The 25,692-nt window shown below is 38.7% G+C and overlaps 1 protein-coding gene across 1 annotated transcript in view; it reads right to left on the bottom strand.

Annotated features, from left to right (window-relative positions):
• The window catches only part of LOC105033280 (DNA damage-binding protein 1a), a 48,020-nt gene that overhangs the window by 4,589 nt on the left and 17,739 nt on the right, over positions 1 to 25,692 (bottom strand). The window contains exons 8-14 of the mRNA XM_010908016.4: positions 19,987 to 20,062; positions 5,371 to 5,580; positions 5,160 to 5,266; positions 4,890 to 4,998; positions 4,509 to 4,709; positions 4,191 to 4,406; positions 3,833 to 3,943 (exon numbers count right to left, since the gene is read on the bottom strand). Of these exons, the coding sequence (XP_010906318.1) occupies positions 3,833 to 3,943; positions 4,191 to 4,406; positions 4,509 to 4,709; positions 4,890 to 4,998; positions 5,160 to 5,266; positions 5,371 to 5,580; positions 19,987 to 20,062 (1,030 nt within the window). The remainder of the gene's footprint in view (positions 1 to 3,832; positions 3,944 to 4,190; positions 4,407 to 4,508; positions 4,710 to 4,889; positions 4,999 to 5,159; positions 5,267 to 5,370; positions 5,581 to 19,986; positions 20,063 to 25,692) is intronic.

The raw sequence follows: 25,692 nt of genomic DNA on the forward strand, positions 1-25,692 counted from the left end.
AAAGGAATGTGAGGAAAGGTTCAAAAACTATCATCAAGTGTGCAACTCGTATGAGCAGATAAATTTATGATACTAGTCATGGGTAACACCAGTGGTACACTAGAGAATGGATATGAAAGCATTAAATATATATCTAACAAAGTTAGATTGTTGGTTCAACTGCAAGTGCATTTATACATTCCAGAGCCAAAAAATGTAAAAAAAAAAATTATATAATAAGGAAAATTTTGAAAAAATGAATAGAGAGTTCCAAGCAAGTGTTTAAATCCATGTATCTGAGACCTGGTCAAGTCAATATGGTTTTGGGATACTTGCAAGTTGTAACCCAACAATTGGGATGGGTTGGCATCCTGGTCAAACACTGGAAAGCCTCCTTTCTTTTATTTTCTTTATTGTTTTGTTTTTTTCAACGTTCTTTTAGATGATTTTAGGCTCTTAAATAGGCTTTTGAGCCGATGGCTGTTTTTTTATTTGGTGTTGCCACCAGTGCCCACACCAATGGTCCGAAAAAACATAACAAGAGATTTAAATAAACACCACTTATCAATCATATCATGAACAAAAAAAAAGTTATCAACTTAAATAAAATAACAAAAGGGACTCCAAATAGCCATTAAAAACCAAAACAAAACAGAGAAATTAAACAAAAACAAATAACAAAATTGAAATCCAATGAATTATTGCGACACAAACTATCCCAAATTCCAAGACATGGCAGTCCTAACCCACCATGATGGAGACATGCCGGGTCAAACCAGATGACCAGTGTCTCACACCCATCCTGAGACTAGTCTCTCTTTGGCCTGATCTAAAATTGCTAGGATGGACCAGGTCAGACCAGCTCTCAGATCAATGATTCTACAACTATTTCAATGATTATGATCAACTATGTACCTATAGTAAAAGCCCTAGAAACTATCACTTTGGAAACTATGGTACTGTACTGACCGGTACTAGTGCATACGAAGCATGCCGTATCATACCGGTACCAAACCAATATATAGCATGAGTGGCACACACAACGTCAGTACGCCAAACCTACCCTAAGACTGAGTGTACCGGCACTGCATCAAGTTATTCCCTGTATGGGATCCGGTACCAAAACAGCGAACTTTGTTGGAAATAATGAAAAAGAATAGCTACCTCGAGGAAAATAATTACTTTCAAAATTAAAGGAAAAAAGAGCATGCGCATACAATTAAGATCAATAGGAAGCATGTATAGCCAAAAGATGTAATGCAAGTAATGGTCTTTGAAAATATCACGTTCTGTTGAAAAAAAATCATATTAAACTCGTTTTCCCCTTGTAATAAGAATCTGTGAGCTAAAATTCAGAAAATAAGTGAAGATTTCATCTGGAATTTTCCTTTTTCTTCTCCTTTCTTTCCCATGCTTTAGTTATATTATCTTTAGTGTGACCTTTTTTTCTCGTTTAACAGTGCAGAAATGCAATTGTACAAATAATATTCATTTACTTTCTACAACCTAAAGGCAGCAGGATCCCCTTCTTGGCAGCAGGATCTGCCTTGACCAGCAGATTTGTTTGGTTGCTAGTTGAGCAACTAGAACTAGCAAGGTGGACACATGGTTTGTAGCCGATCAGAGTGTTCTTTTATGTTGTTTCATTTGTTTCTAAGTTTTTTCCAGTGTACATGTTGATGAAACTTCCATGACCTTGCTTTAGTGATCCAAGGATCAATCTTTCTCTTCAAGTACTGAAGTTTTTCAGGGTGCTTTTGTGCTATTATAGTTGTTTTCCAGATTTGGCTCCACCTAGGTAGATTTTGTGCTCCTTTGCCTCTTTTGTTGGAAAAGAGGAGACTGGCCGAACAAGCTGGGGGGGTAAAAGTTTGAGCTGTGTCATATCAAGGCTGTTCATGGCAGCTCGATTATCAGTTCATGGTGGTTGGGCATGTTGACTGAAAGTTTGGGCTCTGTCAAATGAAAGGCCAACTATGACAGCTTGTTTGTTGGCTTATAAAGTTTCAACTTGTTGAGTGTTCTGTTCCATTATCTTGTTCTACGGCTGGGTGCATACTGGAGCGCACAGCTAAAATATTAGCATTCCAGCATTTTTTTATCTTGCTTTTGAGTAGGTCTGTTGCTTGCATTCCGGAAATTCAACCACAACATGTAAGGAGACCACTATCAACATCACAAAAAATCACTCCCAGTCTTCAACAAAATGGATGTGGGGACATACCATCAATTAGACTCTCTTCATGCTCCATCAAAAGTTTTGAGAAATTTAAATGCACAATTAACTAACATTCTTGGAGGATCTCAGCATTGGCTCAAGATTCATGTGAATGCTTTAAATTAGAGAGAAAATGATTGTTATCAAAAGTGGAGCAAGCTCGCCAGTCAGATCAAAAAACCAATGAACTACTCCCCTGTACAATCTCATTCACAAAGCAGATCCAGCTAAAACTCAAAAAGAATGACCTGAAACATCAGTTCTTAAATACATTGGTGATCCAACTGCTTCCTAAAGAATTAGAGAGTTATTGAACTAGCTTACAACAACCATAGTGCCCTCGACCTTAAAGCTTTTTTTAGTTATGACAGGATGGGCATTCTCGTCATTTAATATAGAATAGTCAAAATAACAAAATCCAACTCATAGGCCAACTCTGCATCTTTTATCATGTTTTAATTGTTTTAAAACTGTCTGCAATCCAATCAATTGATCTGGCAGCAAGACAGGTGACCTAGTGATCCAGCCTCTTGGCCAGGCCCATGTCCAAATCAAGATCTGATGAAACAAAGCATAATTGCAAGATGTCACAAATTTTGCCTTCCCAATTCAAATATGCTAATCTGATGAGTAAAGACAAAGTGATGTTCTTTGATCCATTGCATTCGTGCCCACAAGAGAAAGCAAACAATGGTAGAAGATCAGCATTTCACCCACTCTGACCTGAAATTGGTCTCTTTAGGGAATTTAGAGAATGGTCAAGTCGTTGAGGCTACCAAACAAGGCTTATATGTAGCAAGCTGCAATGAGGACCTTGATGTTGGCAAATAAGAAGACAAGGAGAATTTATGTTCTGGTAAATGACATAATATATTATTTGTTATTTGGCAATATTTGTTTCATTCCCTTGTCATATTTAATTGAGCCCATTTAAGTGCAATTTTGTCATCTATATAACCAGTCACTTGTAGACAAGTGCACTATCTTCTTCCCAGATTAATAATATCAAGCTGCTGCATAGTCTTATAAAAACAATGAACCCCACCCCTCACTCCCTCCCCATATATTTTCTCCTTTTTTCTTCTTTCATGACGACTTTAATACATTAGCATTTAGGGCATATTTTGTTCTTGGTGTATGATTTCAAGAGTGATCAAAATAACTTGACATACCATGAAAGTTGAGATAAGTTGGATTTGATAAAGATTAGCTTCTCACTGAACAGGAATGTTTGAGGATAGGAGCTTATAAAGCCTATCCTGATAAGTTGAGGCAGGGTTGATGGTTATGGCTTTTAGCCCCTCACTGCAAAGGCTATTTATGTTCAATTTTCTATTTCCCACCCCATCTGATTTTAAGAGGGAGGGGAGAATTTTTAGTAAAAATGTTAAAAATGTTATGAAAATGCAACATCCAACATGCAAAATGAAGATAACACCAAGCACCTTTTTTCACTTCGAATGTTTCATTTCACCATATTTCCTATTTGTTTGCATTTGCCTAGCCTCATCTACATTTTCTTACATTTTCTTAAAGAAGCCCAGGATTCGTTCTTATATTTGACTTCAAAAATAAGTTTATGTCTTCAAATTTTTATTAGTAAAATAAGTATTTTGGATGAGGTTGGCAACAAACCTGGGAGGCATTAGCAGTAGCAACATTGACAGAGAACCCTGAAGATGCATTCCATTGATCTAGCAACGCCCGGGAAGTAGAACTCACTAAGCGAACAGAATTAGCAGTAACCTGTTCCGTAGAAAATGTCAGTCTGCCAGCATCAATTTATAGGGTGAACTATAAATGCTCAACACTTCAACCCATCTATATGTATGTATGCATGTGCATAAACAGCCTAACAGTTCACCAAGTAATTAATTTAAGATACATAATTGCTTTCTACCATAGGATAACATATATCTAAGCAGCAAAGATTGTTGGAGCATGCTATCCGAACTTGAAGAAACCAATATTTAATTCTGTTAGGAGCTAAAACCTGTACAAGTTGATCATGCATGGCATTGTGACAAAACAAGGTTTGTGCTTGTGCATCAAATCCTTCTATCTCAGTTTCTTCTAACTCATCATCCATATTCATCGCCAAAATACGTGTCTCACTGATAAAGCTTACAACCAAGAAGGTGTCATATGGATCATTAGTAGAAGATCGTAAAGACCACAATCCTTTGATGCCTTGAAGTTCTACAGATGCCTGATAGCAAATGAATATATTATTATGGGAGTATTCCAACAAAACTAGGCTATTGTAATCTCAAAGGATGTAAATATAAGAGAATCACAAAAAGAAACAGACCTGTTCATTAATCCCTATGCCATTCCGAACAATGCGAAGGGAACCATCTTTATAAGCACCTGAGCATGTAACAACCTGTCCCTGGCCTTGCCTCTCAAGATCAACGATACAGAAATCCACAATAGGCCCCAGATTGACATATCTTTCAAGAACTTCAATGTATGAACCTTTCACATCAGGTTGCAGATTGAGTTTTATCAACTGTTTAGAAAGTTCAAATCAAAACTTTGGTGCAATCACAATGGAAGAAAAAACATCCAAGACTAATATAGGGTAAGAAACCTATATGCTAAGAAAAATAACACAACCATCAGAAACAAACACTTCTAAATATGGGTAGAATATAAAGCAGTGATTTTCTGCATCTTATTACTATTATACCTGTGAATCTCCATAGCTTGAGCCAACATATACAACTGCATTATCAAGATAAGATATTGTTGATGCAACAGAAGTCTCGCCTAAGTGTTCAATTTTGAGTCCAGTTACCCTAATTAAACAAAAAAATATATATAGCTCAATATATAATGTGAATAAATAAAGAGGAAAACATCACTTAAAAATCTAATCTAGTGCAATCATCTGCTGGTAGGAGTGCAGTTTCCCCAACACATAATGGTACATTTTGAAAATTAAATATATATACTTCACCTTTCTCTCTCATGGGTGATGACAAGTAAATGCAGAAGACCCGCATTGTCACTAAGCAAATATCGAGAACCGTCCGCATCAACCCTTCCATAGGCTCTTGTAATAGACTGAGACACACCAGATGGAAGGAAAAAAGGTAAGATATTAGCAATACAAGGGACAAAAACATAAGTCTGCGAAAGGAAAACAACAAGCAGGGGAAAAATGTTACTGGTCTGATTGGTATAGCTTTAAATGCAGTCGCACTACAATATACAATCGTTTCTTCCCCAATAATTATTACACCACCAAGAGGCATGGGAACAGGTATTAGAAGACCAGCCCCATTATCAAGATTATTTTGTGACCATGGACCTTCAACAAAGTCTTTATCCTTGAGTGCAACCTCATAGGTCTTAACATGCCTGGCATCCTTGTTATCCTGTAGAATGAAATGATGAAATTGATGTAAGATTTATTGGATTTTTCAGTAAAGTCGCATTACACATTTATTGGATTTAGAATTACAAATGGACCACATGCATAATACATAAGAAAAATAGTAAGATAAATAGAATAATTTTCAGAATATAAAATAATTAAGATAGAGAAATATTTGGACACCAAAAGTTGATGATTTTTGTGGTCGATATCTAAGCTGCCATCTCTTTTTCTCCAGGCAAACTACCATCACCAAGGAAGGCGGAGTTGCTCCGAACCGCTTAGCTTGAGGTGTACCAAGTAGTACTGATGGTGGACTGGGACGGTTTTAGTGATGAAATAGAGAAACCAGCAAGGGTGGGGGAAGAGAGAAGGAAAGAGAGGGAAAGAAGGGGAGAGAGAGGGAGGGAGGAATGGAGGGAGAGGGCAGCGAGCGACGCTGGCTAAAACAAGGCCAAGGGAGGAAGGACAAGGAGAAGAAAAGAGAGGAAAAGAGAGATAGAGGGACAAAGCCTCTGTTTTGAAAGAAAACAAGGGCTTCGATCTCTTTTTTATATTTTTTTTATTTTCTAAGTGAAGTCAGCAACCCCTATTTCCTTATGAAAGCCCCCTATCTCTCCCCTCCCTTGGCCCTGTTCCGGCGGTCCCTCTACCTCCCTTTCTCTCTCTCTCCCCCACTCTCTCTTTTCCTCTTTTTCCTTCTCCCTCTCCCCCTCTCTCAACCTCTCTCTCTCTCTCTCCCTGCTGCCCTTCCACTCTCTTTCTCTCCATCTCCCTCTCTCCCTGTCTCCCTCTCCCCTCCCTTGCCGGTTTCTCTGTTGGTTCACACTGGAACAACACAACAAAGGGGCGTACCATACCGTATTACCAGCCTACCAGCAGAGGTGCTGGTTCTGGTACTGTAGACCTTTATTATCACATTAGTGATTTAGCAACACATTACCAATATAAGATGATACAAAGCAAAGATCTATAAAATTATGACACTGATGGCATTCTAAGATAATATATTTAAAGCATTGAAAGTAGTGGGTGCCTAGTGTCATCGTGTTTAAAGTATTCAATGGTTCAACTTTAAAAGAAAAAAAAAAAAGAAGAGAGACATGCATAATGTTATATATATATGTACGATTGTCTAAAAACTATACCAAGTTTATTAGTAAATTATGGTATTTTAAAACTTGTTTTTATACCTAAGGTATCATATTATATTGGTCCATACTCCATACTATGCAGAACATAGCATGCTGCACATGTATCTATTCATACCACTGCATGTTGGTTTGGCAAGTAGGAGCACAAATATTCCACATTGACATGCAATAGTTGAGGTTGAATCAACATTTTGAAACTCAAATTGGACCTGCCAGTTCGACTAGGGACCACACTCAAACCGGACCAGCCGATTCGACTGATTTGACTAGGGACTGAACAGGTCTTTGGTCATAGCTTTTTAGAAATTTGGAACTAGGAAAAAAATCAGCAGGAATGGATAGACCAATTGAACCAGCCAGACAAGGCTAAGTTGCCCAATAATTTTTTTTTTAAAAGCAGGTTTAGACTTAATTGGGTGTTATGCACTTAGGAAAAGAGGGATCCATCATGCTGATAGGGAGGCGAAGGAGAGGGATGGCGAAGAAGGTGCGAGGGATAAGGGAGGATGATGGTCAAGGGTGAAGCTCCTCCAGTAGTGGTGCTTAGGGTTCCAACCATGCAACACCGATAATCTTCTTCAGTAACACCCCATGCCTCAATGTTGAATTACTCGATTTCAGCTTCTTTTCCAACGTTCTTCCAATTTGGTTCGTGAACTCTTCTTGTTTTCGCTCCTTGAAAGGTCGGATTTTCTGTGATTTTTGGTACAGTCTGATGGTTTTCAGCTGGTTGATTAGGCTGTGTCATTGGTACTAGCAAGAGGATGAGGTGCAGGTTTTGGATTTTGATCTGTCTCCAGTAGTTTTGTCCCTCTTTTTTTATATTATTTTTAAGCTCAATTTTTCATGTTTTAATGGATTTTCCTCCTAGTTAGAGCTTCTATTTTATTTTTTTAAAATTATTTTGCTATGTGTTGTTTGCCTTCAAATGGGTTTTTTTGGTGATCAAATGAAGTGTAACTCTATGATCCAAATTCTTCAGCAGTTTTTCATGGTTTCCAGTGATGTTGTTTGATGTCTAATTTGGTCTCGCTTGTTTCGATTTTGTGAAAGATGGATTTATCTTGAAATATTGGGGCAATGGATTTTTAAATGTATGAATAGGTTAAATTTGATATTTTATTGTAATTTTTAAAGGTTTCCAGTGAGGCTGTTTGATGTCTAGTTTGTCTCACTTGGTTTTGATTTTTGTGGTAGATGAATTGTTCTCCACTCCGTAAATGCGCCTTGTCTGCTATTGTATTATTTATTGCTTGCTGGTTGCAGTTATGGGTAGTCAAAATTTAGCACATCTTATTTCCAATCTACACATGGATTTACTTGTTCCTTCATACATGAGGCTATAATTCTGCACGCTATTGCAAACCAGTGATTCATTTGTGATTTTGAAGGATGGAGACTACTGGTTCAACACCAACACCAGCTTCCGATCAAAATGCTTCCATTCCTAGTGCTACATCTATTCGAATGAAAAAGATCCAGCATGGGAATATGCTACCGAGGGAAGGAATAGGAGCATTTTGGTGTTTGGTTGGAGGGGAAGTGCAGAAAATAAGTGCAAGGAATAAGGTGCATTTAACAGTATTTATTCGCTTTCGAGGATTTTTTTTTTTTTTATTTCATCACAAATCAGAATTCTCCTTCCACTTTTTATGTGTTTCTAGAGTTGATAAGGGCAAAAAGATAATTGGAGGGGATGAGTGCAAGCCTACTCCATGGTACAAGTCTATTCCAACAAAATGGTGGAATAGAAATATACTGTGGGAGCCCACTTAAACCCCCACATGGACTAAACCCCTATTCCGCTCCCCTTTTTTGGTGTTTGGCAAGAATATCCCTCCATTTGGGAGCATATCTCCTCGATTACCATACACACTTGTCAACAAGGTATATTGAATTGATACCATGCCCCATACTGATCAGCTATTGGTTCGATACGATACAGGTTCGGTACCATACCAACACATGGTACAATGTAGCATGCAAGTTCCTAACAAGCATGCCATTTTTAATTCTTCTATTTTTCAATTCTTTTAGCATTTAATAAAAAAAATAAAAATTAAGTCTAATTTTATGATAATTTTTTTTGTATTTTTGAATGATTTTAAGTTTAATTAGATGTTTCTTGATGTCTTTTGATATTTTTATTAGGATTAAAACCGTAATTTGATATTTTAAGCGATCCTAGCTTCACATGCTAGAAGCAACATGGAATATCATAAAATCAATTAGTGAAACACAAAACATACAATAATACAATCAATTAGATGCATTTAAAGTACAACACACATACCAATATCTAAAATCTCATCAAGTGGTGATATCTCTCGTAGATGTCAAGGTTGTCTTTGTATGTAGAGGGCTCAACCCAATGCTCCAACCACATGGCCTTCCACTCCTATAAACTCATGGGGCCACCAATAGGTATGTAATCCAAATAGTCTCCATACATGCTGTGGGTGACAGTGTCGCTCCAGGATGAGTCATCTGCCTAATACTGCAGCTATGGAGCGATCCATCCAAATATACCATCAGCAAATTCCATCCCCTAAGGTGCTTCAAGTTATGTAGGAAAGTAGTCACTTGAGGATGATGTGTTTGAAGTACATATCCATAAGGAAAGTAGACGGGACTATATCCATAGGATCCCATATAGGATTCTGAACCTGAAGCATTGAGAGATCCTACCGTACGTGCTATGTCATCTACAGCAGCCTCGTATCCACCACAACCTTAAGGATCTCATCTCTTATACGCAATTGTATCGTTGCGGCCTCTTGATCGTGCACCATGAACCCTATCTTGCATGGCAAGAGCGAAGTAGGGCTCTCCAGTGAATTGAATCCCACCCTAGGTCCACAAGCCATACATAGCGGTCTGAGCTCCTCCCTGGCCACCAAATGCATCATCACTGCTACTCCCATGTGACCATGAACGTAAAGGCTCCTTGGGTATCTGAATTTGACTCCACTTTCTCCAATAGGGCCTTGCCTTTGCCTTTGCCTTTCTACTCGCTACTTTGTTTCCTGCTCCACCCCGCTCTGACCGACTCCGCTATGATAATTGACCATGCTCTCCTGACTGGCTAGACCAAGTAGCATGGCGGCCTCATTTGAGCATCTCTCGATCAAATCGTAGGAGGGATGTCTTGCATGTGGAATCATCTGACGTTTTGATCCCCATTGACCCCTGTACCTGATATGCTAGATGTAAGCGTGGGATGCTATATATTGTGCCCATTGCGCGGCATCCACCCTAGCCTCACCAGCTACAATGCTTGCTGGTCGTATAGGTGATTTTGGCTCGTCGAGCTCTGGTTCCCACTACTGGCTCTCAAGCCAAAATCATCGGATCCTCATCATCTTGTAGAAAATTATTGTGAAGTAAATCATTATACTTCAATTCCACTTCCTCCTTGATGCACTTAAGCTTCGACCTTAAAGTGTAGTGCACATAGATGAGATCGTTGATGCATTTCTATGAATGGTTCCTCTATTTATTGTGGATCAAGGCAAATGTGGACTAATTGCGCTCGCAGCCACTGAAGGACATCGCTTGCAAGAGGATCCGAATAGCAAACCATTTAAGATATCAGGTAGACCTCCCAAATAAAACCACCACTCAATTGTAAAAGCATTGAACAAAATTATATATAAGATGGTGGCAACTATAAAATATCAAGTTTATCAACCAATCACCTAATAAATATTGTTCATATATAATATACCTAGATTCATCATGATACTGCCCTTGTTAAGCATAGCTTCTTGTTCAGCAAAGCTACAGAAGCCCTCCCTAAATAGTTTTGTCTATGCAAAAGAGATGGCCAGCGATGTTATAATATGTTGAATAAATTATAAATTATAGAAGACATACCCCACCTAAATTAACTAACCGCCTCAAGATACTATGTTGCAACATCTTGATCAGGTTCCATCTTGCATATCATACTGAATAGGGAGGACTGAAGTTCGTCATCCATTGAAATACCAAGGACCATGGTTGGCAGAACCATCCCGAACCATCAGATTCCGAGCATGCAGAACGGTATCGACGATGGACTAGGATGGTTCCAATCTTCGAAATGAGACACTAGCAAGGATCAAAGGAAGGAGAAGGAAAGAAAGGAAAGGAAGGGAAGCAGGGAAGAGGGAGAGATGGCCTCCAAAGGCCACCGCTGCCGCTTTTGAGGCAGTGGATGTCTGGATCTAGTGAAACAGGGGCTTCAACCCATGTTTCATTTTCTATTTTTGGTTTATCGGACAAAGTCAACAACTCCTTTGCCGACTTCCACATTGTTTTTCTTTGTTTGTGATTTTCTGATTAAGTCGGCAAGTTCTTGCAGAGTCAAACCATGCAGTACTAGACATGAGATAGATCTTCCAAAGAACAAGACATTTTTCGAATAAGCCAATTCATTTGGGACCCTACAAATCCATTCTTTTTTCTTTCAAAGATCAACTACTTGTCGACTTATCAAAAAATCACAAAACAAGAAAAACAATGGGGAAATCGGCAAATCTTTTGCCGACTTCGCCCAATAAACTCAAAATAAAAACGAAACAAGGGCCAAAGCCCTGATTTCGATAGATCCGAACATCCACCATCTCGATAGCAGCAGGGGTGACCTTGGTGGCCTCCAGAGGCCGTCTCTTCCTCTCCTTACCATCCCTTCTCTCTCTTTCTTTCTCCCTCTCCCCCTCTCTGCTATGTTGATTCGGACCCAACATAAAACAACACAAGGGTGTACCAGACCATGCTGTCGGCCAACCAGTACGGGCTTTGATACTGACACAATCATATTGCCAGAGACACTATATTGGAACTTCAAGTTCAAGTAGTAAATTATCAATACAATTTTCAATTGTTTGGGTACAACATGACCAGCTATAAGTCTAGACAACGAACAACTATTTAGTGTATATTCTTACCTGCTAGATGCAGCTACCTACCCATAGTTGTCCCACCTCTACTCAATGATATCTATGTACTCATAGGCATTTACTGGATCTGTTTGCCTAATCTGCTCCTTAGCAACCATCATCATATGATAAAGAAAGCCCACTGCAGGTACCTCTCACAGCCTAGGCCTACAGCGCGATGTATAAAGACTTGATAAGTTTCACAACCATCTTGGCGTGCATCCAGAAGGATCAGAACTGCTGGCTCGTCACCACGCCTTCCACAGCTCCCCTCAATGCTAACCCTCGCATATCTACTCTCCTACCACTCAGCATGGACAAATATTTGGCATAGACATGCCCTCCTCTCAAGAAGGCTATTAAGTGAAATGCAATTCACTGCAAACCATGTAACACATGATCTCAATATTTCTCCCGCAATGAACTTCCTCGTTAGAGCTAGGACCCATGTGTGATTGTAGATAAATCTAGTGATAGAATGCACTGTCTTCATGACTTGCCTGACCCGATAAATTTTTCTAATGTCCATCAACATAAAGTCGATGCATTGTGTAGCACAGTGTCCGAAAAATGTGGGGCACCTCTCCATCAATAACTCAACAATAGCCTTATATTGTAGCCCATTATCAATGACCATCTACAAGATGTTCTGCTTCCCCATGTGATCTATCACATCCTCCATCAGCTTCAGAATATACTATGCATTACGTACCTTATCTAAAGCATCAATTGACTTGCGGAAGGTCTTCACGTCACAATAAGTCAGAAAGTTTATGATGCTTCACTTGCTGGGACCTATCCACCCATCATACATGATCACTGCCAATCTGTAAGTGCCCCACTTGCTCTAACATGAAGCTATCCAGTTCTCAGGCTCCTTGTTGTCAAGGAGCTCGCCATAAACATCCTTTGGTCCTGAAGAATCCACACCCTATCTAGCTCTTTGTATCAAGGCAATGGCAGACCAATAGTATGTGTTGCCTTTACCGCATTCACTGGAATGTGGCTGAAATGGAACTAAGATGCAATAGCTCTCCACATGTTCATGCCCAAACCTGAAAAAAATGCTATGAAATTTTCTTAAAGAGTGGCATTCATGTCCTTGAACATATTTTGATTTTACAATGATTTTTTGAATTTTATTTGTTTAATTCTTAATCTGAAATATATTTCTAAATTTAAATAGTTATAGATTGAACGAAAATTTAAGATCTTGGTGTCATCGTGTAGATCTTTCCTAGATCCACTATATACAATGAAATGACACCAAAATACAAAAATTTGACATAGTTTTCCTCTATTTTTTTCAAGTTACGACCCATTTTCAGCCTCAAAATAAAAAGAAATAGAAATAAAGAAAGGAGAGTGGCATTATCCAAGTACAACGAAAATTCAGGTTGAAATCAATGAAATCACCGAGATTTGGCTAAGTTTCAATTTTTCGAAAAAAAATGCACTATGCAAAAATTTTGGGATGCTCAGCCTTCCCAATAGGTCACATGAGGCTTAATAATTGAGCCTCATGTGAAAAAAATCTCCGAGCACCATGCAGTAGCATGGAAGCATGCAGCAGGCATGGACGCAAGCATGACACATGGGATGTGTGCATGATGCATGAAACACATGCATCGTGTTAGTTATGCACGCAGCACAATCGCAGGCATGGGCGTGGGTGAAGGAGCTTGATCTGAACCCGAACCGATGCAAACCGACTTGTTCACACACCGGTACGACTCCAAATAGCTCAGTTCGAAGTAGTTTGCCCGGTTTACCATTTCAAAAGGCTGGACTATCCCAATTTAGGGACAGTCCGATTTGGTAGGTCTCATACAACCCAGTTCAAGATGGTATGCCCTATACCATCCAATTCAGGATGGTATGATGTACCTTGCTTGTTAATATAGCATGCTTTCTAACCTACAAGCCTCCTAAATGGATGTTAAAAGGTCCCCTTGAGATTTCTACATAGTAATTGAGGGGACATGCAAAAATTGCTTAAATAGAAGTATAATGTTTTTTAGATACAAGAAGTATTTGGCAGGCTTTGTCACAGTAAATGGACACCTTAACACAAGGCATGCATAATAAAACAAGCAAGATTGAACAGTAACGGAGAAAATGAATCAATTAAATAAGAACTTGCATGGCAAGAATTGGAGACAGTTTCCTCGTAACTTGAAAATGATTAAGGAAGGTGATAAACTTCTTTCCAAGTGTTCATCCTATGACGATTGCAAGTTCTAAGATCTAATTCTAGAGTGATATAAGCAAGGTTTCTGGAACCGGTGCCGAGCCCATACCGATTTCGGTGCAGTACAGTAACAGTACATCACCAATTTTTTTTGATTTTTTCAATTGAATTTGATGTCAAAAAAAATTTTATTACTTTTTAAATTACTTTATATCCAAATTAATGTCTATTTATATCATATAACAATTCTTCCATCCAAAAAAAAAAAAGAAGTCTAAAAGACTAAAACAATGTATTAAATATATTTAAAGTGTAAATTACAAAGAATAATATGCTAACCTCAGGATCTCTGCTGATCTAATATCTCATCGAGTGTCTGTGTTGCTTGTAGATATTCGAATCATCCACATACTTCGAAAGAACATCAGTTCATCCCTCAAATCAAGTAGAACTGTAATCCTGAATATTCATCCCATAAGATATCCTCTCTGGATTGTAAGACACATCAGATCTCTCACTCAAACTCTAACTCTCAGAGATATCCTCGAGATGATGGTATGGCTGAGAAGCCTATCCAAATATACCAGTAAAAAAATCTGATCCATAAAGTACTCTAGATTATATAGGATAGTAGCCGCTAGAAACCGATGTCTCGGATACACCATATCCATATGGATCATAAGCTGCCTGCGGGTGATAGGATCCATAATACGAAGATGATCCAGATACATCCATGGATCCTACTCCACGTGCAAGATCATCTATAGCTGTATCATGCACTGGACGATCTCTGGGAGGCCGTCGCCTATATGAGATCATCTCCTCACGGGATCTATCAGGTTGTCCACCGTAGTCCCTATCTTGTGTGGCACATATAAATTGAGACTCACCGATGAATCAAATACCACCCTACAGCTGTATCTCATGAATAATGATCTCGTATCCTCCAGTCCCCTTTGATCATCGGATCCATGACTGTTATCATCTCTCACTATCACTGGTCTCTGAATCTGAGTCAACTGACTCCTGCACTCTCGAAGGTGCTGCAGCTGCCATTCCTTTTTCTTTGCCTTTTCGAGCTCCAGCGATGCCCCTCTGTGACTGACTTTACTATATCTGGGAGGATGAATGTCTTCTTCCTACTTGGGATAACCGACTTTGTCTCAGTATTTCTCGCTCAAACATCTGGCTGAATGACTCGGACATGGAGTCACGTGATGAATGACTCCCCTGTGATCCCTCAAGCTGTGGTTGATCAATTGAAATTCTATATGAAATATTTCTATCTGCCCACTGTCCTGAATCCACCCTGATCTCTCTAGCTACCACATTGGCTGGTCGTAGAGGAGAACCCGGCTCATCAAGTTTCAGCTCCTGTTGCTAGTTTACAAGCCATCCAATCATCCGATCCTCATCATCAATGACATAATCATCTATCATCGAATCTGTATACTTTAGCTGTACTTCATTCTGGACATATTTTAGCCTCAATTTTCAATTATAATGCACATAAACAAGATCGTTAAGGCACTTCCATGTCAGATGATTTCTCTGTTTGCTATAGATAAGGATGAAAGTCGACCAATTGCGCTCACACCCACTAGAGGAGACCGTCTGGAAAAGAATACGGATGGCCACACTTTTCAAATTTGGTGCGGACTATCCAAAATGAATCAACTATTCAGCTGCTAGAAAATTAAACAAAATTACATATCAGATTTTATGATATTAGTAAGCATGTAATGTCAACAAAATCCTCACTTTGATATGTAATTTACCTGGATTCATCTTTTTGCATACGACAGCCGATGAGACTCCAAAGCTGTCTGTTCCCTCTCTAAACTATTTCGTCTGTGAAAAATATATTTATTTTAATAATAAATATATTATTAAGTTAAATGATCGCATCTTAATTGACCTAACGTACCTCTTACAGATACAAATACGATTTCGGGATCGGACACCATCTTATATATAACATTACGGAGAGCAGTGAGAAGCTCATTATCCATATCTATCTCAGATATGTTGTACTAAAACTTCATATTCAAATAGTAAGCTGAAAATAAATTCCACAAATGATTAAGTAAACTTATACTAGTACACAAAAAAATTTAGATAATTCTTAAATTCATGTTTACTGGCTAGATGCAAATGCCTACCCATTTGATAGTCCCAGCAGCGCTGAATGATGTTGATGTATTTTCGAAGATATTTGGGATCTATCTCACTGATCTATTTTTTTACCCTCCATCATGTGATACAAGAAGTCCATCTGGGGGTATCTCGCACTATCCACGGTGCAAAAGATCTCATATAATGGCTTGATAACCTTCACTATCTTATCAGTTCGTTGTCAAAATGACTGACTGGTCATCAAGTTCTCCACATGACTTCCCTCAATGCCGACCCTCGCATATCTGCTCTCCTGCCACTCGACACTGACAAATATCTGAGCAAGGCTGCTTTCTGCAGAAGGCTATCAAATGCTATGGAGTTTGTAGCAAATCGTGTGACATCCGATCTCAAGATCTTCTCTCAAAATATTTCCGCATCAATGACAGTATCCATGTATGATTGTAGATAAATTTAGTAATAGACTGGACTGTATCCACTGCCTGCTGCACTCTATGAAGCTTCTCAATAACCATCAACATGAGGTCAATGCAATTTGCAGCACATGATGTCCAATAAATATACGATCACCGCTCCATCAGCAACTCGCCTACGATCTTATATTGTGACCTATTATCTGTAATGACCTGCACGATATTCTGCTCTCCAACTGAATCAATCACCTCCTCCATCAGTCCAAAGATGTATGCGGCATCGTGCATCCTATCTGAAACATCAATTGATGTAGAAAATATTTTTTCATCACAATATATCAAAAAATTTATGATACTCCTACTAGGAACCACCACATATCACCATCAATACGTACATAGGCCATTTACTCTTGTAAGAGATCCATCTCTCCAAATCTTTTTTATTACAGTCAACAAGTTGACCACAGATTTTTTTGGGTGCTGGAGGATCTACACCGGGGCCGGCAGCCTGTATGGCTGAAATGATAGACCGATAATAAGTATTGTCCGCTACATTTGCTGGAATGTGACTAAAATAAAATCATGATCCAATAGATCGCCACATATCCTTATCATTTTTCAACATTGTGTCAATCCTCTGCTGTTTTGAATCCTTGCTAGAAAAAATATGTGAATCCAAATCATGAATGATGGCTCCTGCTAGAATATCTCTGTCGAACCTCCTACTGTCAAAAGCCCCCAACATCGATGAAATACCCCTCTTGTCTCTACTGACTGGCTCCCTGACAGAGGTGGTCCTCCTGAACTCAGACTTTCCTCTAACGATCGCAGAGCCGGACCCCGATTCATAAAATGATGGTCCAAATCGCTCTTCTGACCATCTCCAATACGTATGATCATCCAGACTTGCCTGAATGATAGCCTCAATCTCTGCCTCTTCATCATCTGGAGCAGAAGCCTTCTTTGACTCTCTAGAATGACAGAAAAGTAGCTCTCTAGCTCGACGGTCCACCTTTGCCCTCTTCTCCTTTATCCTCTCCTTCGCTACTTTCTGATCAATGAAGTGCTTCATAAGCTGTCGAACCTCCCGTGGGCATTTTCAATATATGACCACATCCCGATAACCATCAGCTAAATGCATCTTCAACCTAATCACCCCTCCTCTGAACTCTGTGCCGCACCATTTGCATCTCCAATGGTGCCAAGCTGAGCATCTCACCATGCTCCCAGCCAATATCATGCTTTAGCTCCTTACTCATTTCTGCAAGTTTAACAAAATACGACAGTTTAATAATTTTTTGAATTTAAATTTTTTAAATTTTTTTTAAAAATATATATATTTAAAAAAATAATTAACAAAAATTAATGATTTTAGTGTCATCATGAAGATCGTCTAATGATCTACAACATATAATGAAATCATACCAAAATCATAAATTTTGACATTATTTTTTCTTATTTTTCTATTTTTTAGCAGTTATTGACCAAAAAAGATGAAAAATAAAATATTTAGTGACAGAACAAAGGATTATCTTGCTTCCGGTAGAAATTTATCACCCCATCAAAGGACCTGTGAAATTTTTTCTAAATTTTCTCTTTTTTTTTGGACTTCGTTCGCACCTATCGTCAAAGTCTGAGAGCAAATTCTCGGGCTTCTCGACTCTCAGGCTGAGGCTACCAAATTATTGGTAGTCCAGCCCCACCACAAAGGCAGACAAACCCCCCCGGCCCCCCCACCCCCCACTCCCCCCCCCCCAACATGCTGATGTCGGTATGGCTCAGTTTGCACGTGAACCGAGCCGAACCGAGCGCAACCACTCGATTTTGAGTGGTTCGACAGTGAACCATACCGAACCGCTTGGTTCGGTAAGGTTTGCTTGATTTTTCGAAAAAAAGGGGCGAATCGAACCGGTTCCCCACCGGTTCAGTTCGATACAAGCCGTACCAGTCGGTTCAGGCCAGTACGGTAAACCATGGACACAAGGCTTTACAATTTGATATATGGAAATTGACAAAAATTTACATAAAGCACCTGCATGTCCATGATGATATTTTGCTTGTGTTATAACAAGGAGCTCAATGATTAGCCAAACAATTCGGCGATGTTATAACTTGATATCATCCCTTTTTGCGATAAAGAACTACAAATGTACCATGGGTGACTTTCAAGTTTATGGGAAGAGGGTTGAAATATTGGATGATTTGTTACCCACAAATAGTATTCAACACTTCTTTAAAAAAAAAAATCCAACAGACAATACACTCTTTATGAAATTTTTGTTAGTTACCTGTGAAACAATTACAAAAAAGAAAAAAGAACAATGAAATCTAACAGAGAATATAATGATCGAACATATAACCTCACTAGACCAATTTAAGTACAGTACGTAAAAATGCAGAAAATAACTTCAGCCCCATACTGTTGGAAACCAATTAGGAAGCAATTGTGAGATTAGACTAAAGAGGATAACACGTGGTGGAAAACAACTATGACACTAATCTACTATGGGGGGAAAGCAACTAGAGAAAATAGCCCGGGAAATTGTTTAGTACACCGATGCCAAAAATAGGAGTACTAAAATGTAAAGACCTTTCAACCGTTTAAGTCGTATTTAAGTGAACAAGATAATATGGAATTTCAGATGGATGATGAATAACATGATTCTAACAATCTGTCTTGAGTTTTTATTTTTGTCAGGTAGAGATCATGGCTTATGAATGCAAACTGTTGGACAGCAATATCTTGCATGCTTCCCATGCTTGTAATACCACAAAAATAATTAGTTTATAGAATTGTATTTGTTGATCTTCAAAATATTGGCATAATAATCACCAAAAAAGGAGATGAGAGGTGGATGATGGAGCTAGACAGCACTTATTACTCCCATGAAGCCTTGTCAACTTAAGAGCTGTATTCCGTAGTAAAAAAGGTTAGGCTATGATACACTGAGAGAAGATCTCAAAGCTTCTTATATGCTGAGATGTTAAGGCTAGAGTGCGTGGAAAAAGTTGGCTCCAGGAGGACCAAGCAACTTGTCTATGAATTTGCTACATGATCAACCTTTCGCCAAAGCACTTACCAAGTAATGAACGCTCATTTATTTTTTTTTTCAATTGAAGTGGTAGTTTAAAGCAGGGCATGTATGTGTGCCTCTCTAATTTTCTTTCCGTATTCTAAACTGCGGAACAAAAGCAACTGTTTAAACTACATATTGTATTACTTGTTATGGCTTTTCGTAGACTTGTTATGGCTTGTTATGGACTTGTATGCATCCCTTCAAAGGTTGAAAGGTAACGTAACATGGATGTGCAAATCAGGGTGTTCATGTAATAGTGGAGATTAATAACACACTTGCACAGATGTATACTTATATATGTTTAAATTAATGCATGTAATAAAATATACACATTCTTAACTGCACAAAAATAATCAATCAATGCCAGAGCCAAACATGAAGACATATGCATGGTCAAGACTTCAAAGAAAACATATTCACGGTCCATCAGATTTGTGTTGATTGTAAATGAAATTATCACTATAAATCTTATGGAGCATGATTATAGTAATCTACCATGTATAATATGAGATACCTGGTATAAGACTACGATAGTGGGCTTCACACAGCCATATAGAAATTTGATATCCAAAACTTGAAGTTCTTCAAGCCTGTGATCAATTTTTTTAAAAAAGAGTCAAATTTCATATCTTGCCAAAAATTCATCAATACAAGTCTTGTAAGTGATTATATTATCAGAACAGCTGTATAAAGTAATATGAAGGAACTGGGTGCTGCCATGCACTTTCCAAAACTTCTCTCACCACCTGTATTGCAGCATGTTCCTCATAAAATTTTAAGGGGGATTGCAGTGCATGGGAGTTTACTCAGTTGGGAAGAAAGAAAGTCAATAGCAGATTTAGGATGCTCGTACAGAAATCTTAAAAAGCCTTCTGGCATAGGATAACCATTTATAAAGATGTAATTGAAGATGTACTCATGCTTTACAGAAGGGAAACAATATGAGCAAGATTGTAGATTAGGCATAAAAAAGCAATAAGCCATCAAAGAAAGTATAAAAAAGTCAAATTCAACACGCATTGAAACATCAGTCATGCAGCAAATGACATGGGGAGAAGGATAAAGTTTGGGAATGAGAAAATGTGTATTGACAAAAGACATCAAAGTGCATGAAACACCTTCAAATCATCTGTGAAACATGGATATACATACATGGATGGAGTTACATTTTTCTGGGTGGAGCAATTCTAGAACTTGCTTTCACTGGAAAAATACATGTTTTACCTTGCAATGGTTATCTTATTTGCATGATGATATTTTTGTCATTTGACATGCCATTAATGCAACTTTTTTTCCTACATGATTGCTTGCATTTTTTGCTGTAATACTAACAATTGTAGAACAATAAAAATCAAGGTTTTAAATCCTGTGGGACGGGGCTGTCCTGATTTTTTCATGGAATGGAACGTGTCGCCATCCCACCTCGTCCCAGAGAATGTCCTAAGATGTCCCAATCGGGACACTGGGCCTGGGACACCAGCGAGATGGTATTCCATCCCAACATATAAGATGGTATTCCGTCCCAGTGTCTTGTGGGACGTCCCATTAGGACTTGAATCCTTGATCCAAATACGACCAATCAAATGAACTGCCTGCTGCAATTTATCAGGGTTAAAGCATCATCTACTTGTGGGAACATGTAACTGACTTACTCCAGCTGAAACCACGCAACTCTACTTTTTGTGCATGCTTGCATATATAAAATTGCACTTGCACATGTACATATCAGATAATATACTTGAATAATCTGTCGATCTACATAGGATTAATCTGTCTCGGCATTACAAGTATAATAGGTATACAACATTTAGTCAAAGTGCTAAGTGCCGTCATTAAATTCCATATCCTTTGCACTTGCCTTTTATAAAATTATACAATATACATATGTATATGTGACACCCCAATCCATAATCCAGCAGTTGCACAGATCTTAAAGCATGAACTAGCAAAAAAAATAAAAAAAGAGAACACATGATGGAGACCCTGAAGAAAAATCAGACTCCTAAAGGAGTCTTCTTTCCCACTCCATTGGTGATTTCAAGTTCAATTAGGAATCAAACTTTTCTAGGCCGCTATCTCCTTCAATCAACCCCCTATTTAGGGGATTAACCTCTCCCTCGAAGGAGCCACCGAAACACACCACTGAGTTTCGCTGGACCCTTTTTTTCCTTCTATTTTGTGCTGTTTACCGTCGTCTTCTTCGCCAAAATCAGAGACAAAGCTCATCGGAAATAAGACAAATAGCCTTTGAATCCCTTGTTGGCCTTTCTCTCGGCAGTTGTTAGCCTATAGATCATTGTTTTCAGCCGGCAATCGCCGAACCTTTTCTTAGGAAGTTATCTCTAGAATTCCCCTATTTTTCCGTCATTATTTTGGCCTTTCCGGTGCCATTTTACCACCACCGATCACCAGACCAAGGTTCGTAGGTCTCACTGCCGTGGTTTGCCTTCCGACCATGGGCGGCACTGGCTAGGGGACTCGTGAGGAAATAGGGGATCAAAAGATCCCCTATTCCATGAAAGAAGAGAGGAAGAAGAAAGAGAATGCAAATCCTCTGTTCCATGAAGAAAAAAATAAAGAGAAAAAGAAAAAGGAAAAAGAAGAGAGATTCTCTCTCTTCCATCTCTCTCTTCAGTTTGAATCTCCACTCTCTTTAGAAGTTTTATTCTTTCTTTTTACTTTCTCTCTCTATGGATTCTCTCTCTAAGATTAGTCCAGTGAAGGACTTCCTTTTGATGATTTTGATCGTGCTTAGTAAAGGATCCTAATCCGTGATCGTCGGACAACATGCTGGCACCCATCTTAGCCAGACCCGAATATTATTAGCTTCGATTATCTATGATTTTTATTGAACTATACATACACTAATTCAATCATGATTTGATTAAATCACCTTGCACAGGTCAATCGGGATGTCAAACAATTTGGCTTGATCGGTTACGTTCCACCTTATCGATTTCTCTTCCCTCTGATATTCTCTCTTTACATGATTTATTAGACCAGTGAACTTGACCTATTGTTTTGAATCTGAGTTAATTCCAGTAGAAAATTTTGAACCGCTTTATGAGTCGGACAACATGTCCATATCATCCGACCCTTTATCGACCATCACATGATCTTGTCCTTATTGACCTCTATCAAGTTATTATATTTTAAATCCCTGATTAAATGAAGCTATTTGATCAAAATAATCTATGACTCTGCCAATCGATGTACTGGCCTCCACGTTGAATCTTGTCAGATACATTGATTTGATTATTGTTGCTCTCTATTGAAGCATATGTTTCCTATTCTAATCATGATTTGATAAAATTATCTTGATTCAACCGATCAAGACATTGGACGCTACCGCTTTTGTCACCCTTGTGTGGGTGTTGAAACTTGAGATTTTTATTAGTTGTGGCTTAAGACTGATAAAAGAATATATTTTGAATTATAGATTCTGAAGGATGCTTTCAGGATCGATTAAGTCTATCCGCTCAATGTTCCGCAAAGATATGTAATGAACCGTCTTCTTGAGATATTTCATAATTATTTTGAAAGCAAATAATAAGTCTTTGAATTATGCATGATTTATGAAATTATATTTTTAACGAAAATTGATTTCTAAAATACTATGGTTTATTGATTTATAATAGAATATGCATATGTTCAGTAAGATTACGATATCCATATGTTATGTTGCAAAAGTACTTTGATATGGATCGGATTTTATGCTCTCAACTTAACTATATTCCGACCCTACTAATGGAGGTTATATACTGATTTTTGACCTTGCCAATGGAGGTTCTACGTTGGTTTTTGATCCTGCCAATAGGGATTGTCTACGTTGGTTTTTGATCCTACCAATGGAGATTGTACGCTGGTTTTTAATCCTGTCAATGGGGATTGTATGTTGACTTTTAACCCTACCAATGGGGATTGTGCATTGATTTTTGACCCTACCAATGGGGGTTATATGTTAACACTCTGATTGAGCTCACCGTTTCTGACCCTGCCACAGGGATAAGTGTAGTCGTGGTGAAAGCTATTGAGTTATATGTGTTTTGAATCGAATCGGATTTGTGATTATGTATACATACGAATATTTAAAAATATTTATTTTATTTAAGCTTGAAATATATTTTTATGTTCATTCATGCCATTATTTTGAACATTATAACTTATGATAATATCTGAAATATCTAGTTGAGATATTCATTACTTACTGAACTTCCAAGCTCATCACCTCTCTCTTTTATTTTTTGAATTCAGATAATTAGTTACGAATGTGGGCGTTATTTTTGGAAGAGAGTTTTAGAGGCGAGACTTGGCACTATCAACTTCATTGAACTTAGATCTATTTTTGTTATTTTTATGAAATTTATTTGATGTAAGGCATTAGAATTTGGATACCGTTGGTTTGGTTAATTAATTTAAATTTTGATGTTTAGGATTTTTAATTTTCACTATGTCGTATTGTGATATCTATTTTGGAATGCATTACATGCTTATAGAAAGAATTCACCATAGATATACGATGGTTGTCAGGACCCCTAAATCGCAATCTCAGGTCAAAGGCGTGACAGTATAGATGTACACAAAAAAGGGAGAGGTGTTACAAAGTAGAGCTGGTTTCCCTTGGAATAACTGAAGCATCAATTCCACCCATGCAAAGCCAATAAAAAATTCCACCCTTAGAGATATGACCAAGAGATGCTTAGACAAGGCCACCGCACCACCTCATCGATATCAGGAGGGAGACATTAGGACTGACAAAATATAATCCGACCCACTAACCCAACCCACATTCGACCCACCTTAAATAGGTTTGGGTTTGATTTAAACAGATTCAGGTCGTAAATAGATCAACCTGTTTAATCCGTTTAATTATTTAGATCGGATTTGGGTTTTTAGTTTCTGACCTATTTAACCCGTTTATTAAATGGGTCAGATTAGAATTTTTATTGGGTATCTGTTTAAAACCCGTCCATCTGAAAATCACCGAAATTGTTTGAAATTTGAAATCACATGCTTAGCTTGGAAGTCGTGACCGATGTGATGGCTAACCCCTATGAGGCAGTGCGCAGTGGATTGTGCACAATAGGATAATAGGTCCTTCCTTTTTTTATTTTTTTCGCCTCACGAAAGTGGACAGTAGACGAGTCCCTTTTTTTTCCGCCTCATGAAAGTGACCACAGTAATTTTTTTTTATTTTTTTCCGCCTTGCTTATTCCATGACCACAATGAACTTTTTTTTCCGCCTTGCTCATTCCATGACCAAAATGGCACTTCCATCTCTCTCTCAGTCTCTTGTTCTCTCTCCTTCGATCCTTGGATTTCTTCCTTCGATCCTTCCCCAACGATAGCCAACTAAGCTCCCCTCTCTTCTGCATGTCCAATCCGTCTCTATTGTTCCTTTTTTCTGTTAGGATACTGAAGGGACAATGGGGAGTGCCCGGAGGAGCAATGGCCCACCAGTGAAGGCCGGGATGGATGCAGCCGGGAACGAGGGGGAGCAGTGGTGGCCGAGAGCGGCATGGGTAGAGAGGCTGCAAGAGCGGGGTCAAGCCGTCGAGGCAGCTAGAGAGGTCGGCGAGGGCTGAGAGACAGCCAAGAGTGGGTCGAGGCGGCTGAAAAAGTTGGGGGACCTTGTGTGGAGGTCATCGAGGGCAACAACGCAGTCCCCGACGCAATAATCAGCATGGGCGGAGCACGGGAGCAAAAAAATAAGGGTGAGAGCTCCTTTTCCTCATGATTCTCCTTCTGATTTTCATCTTGGCAGTGGCGTTGCTCACCAGACTCTCCCATCAGCTGGAGCTTGGCCTCATGTCCTTTATCCCCTCTGATAATTTCTCCGTTTCTTATTTTTTCCTTTAACAGGGTCGGATAAGACTCGGTTAAACAGGTTAAACGGATCGAACCGGATAACCTGTTTATTAAACAGAGCAAGTTCGGGTTTCAGAACCGGACATGTTTATTAAACAGATCGGTTTCAGCTTGAAATTTTGTTGCCTTAACCCGTATTTAACCAGACCCATTTATATCCGACCTGATCCAATTGCCACCCCTAGGAGACATCCATCCTCCTAACATAGCTAGGAAGATAAGGGCATGAAGAGAAAGCAAGTAGTTGTTCAGCGCAATTTGAAAGGTAAAGAAAAGACAGTTGCAACCCTAATGAAGAGAGTGGAGGAGTCACTTCACTAAGAGACCAAAGAAAGCAGCGATGACAATTCTG

This window comes from Elaeis guineensis, chromosome 5 (assembly GCF_000442705.2).
Source record: "Elaeis guineensis isolate ETL-2024a chromosome 5, EG11, whole genome shotgun sequence".
Lineage (NCBI taxonomy): Eukaryota > Viridiplantae > Streptophyta > Magnoliopsida > Arecales > Arecaceae > Elaeis > Elaeis guineensis.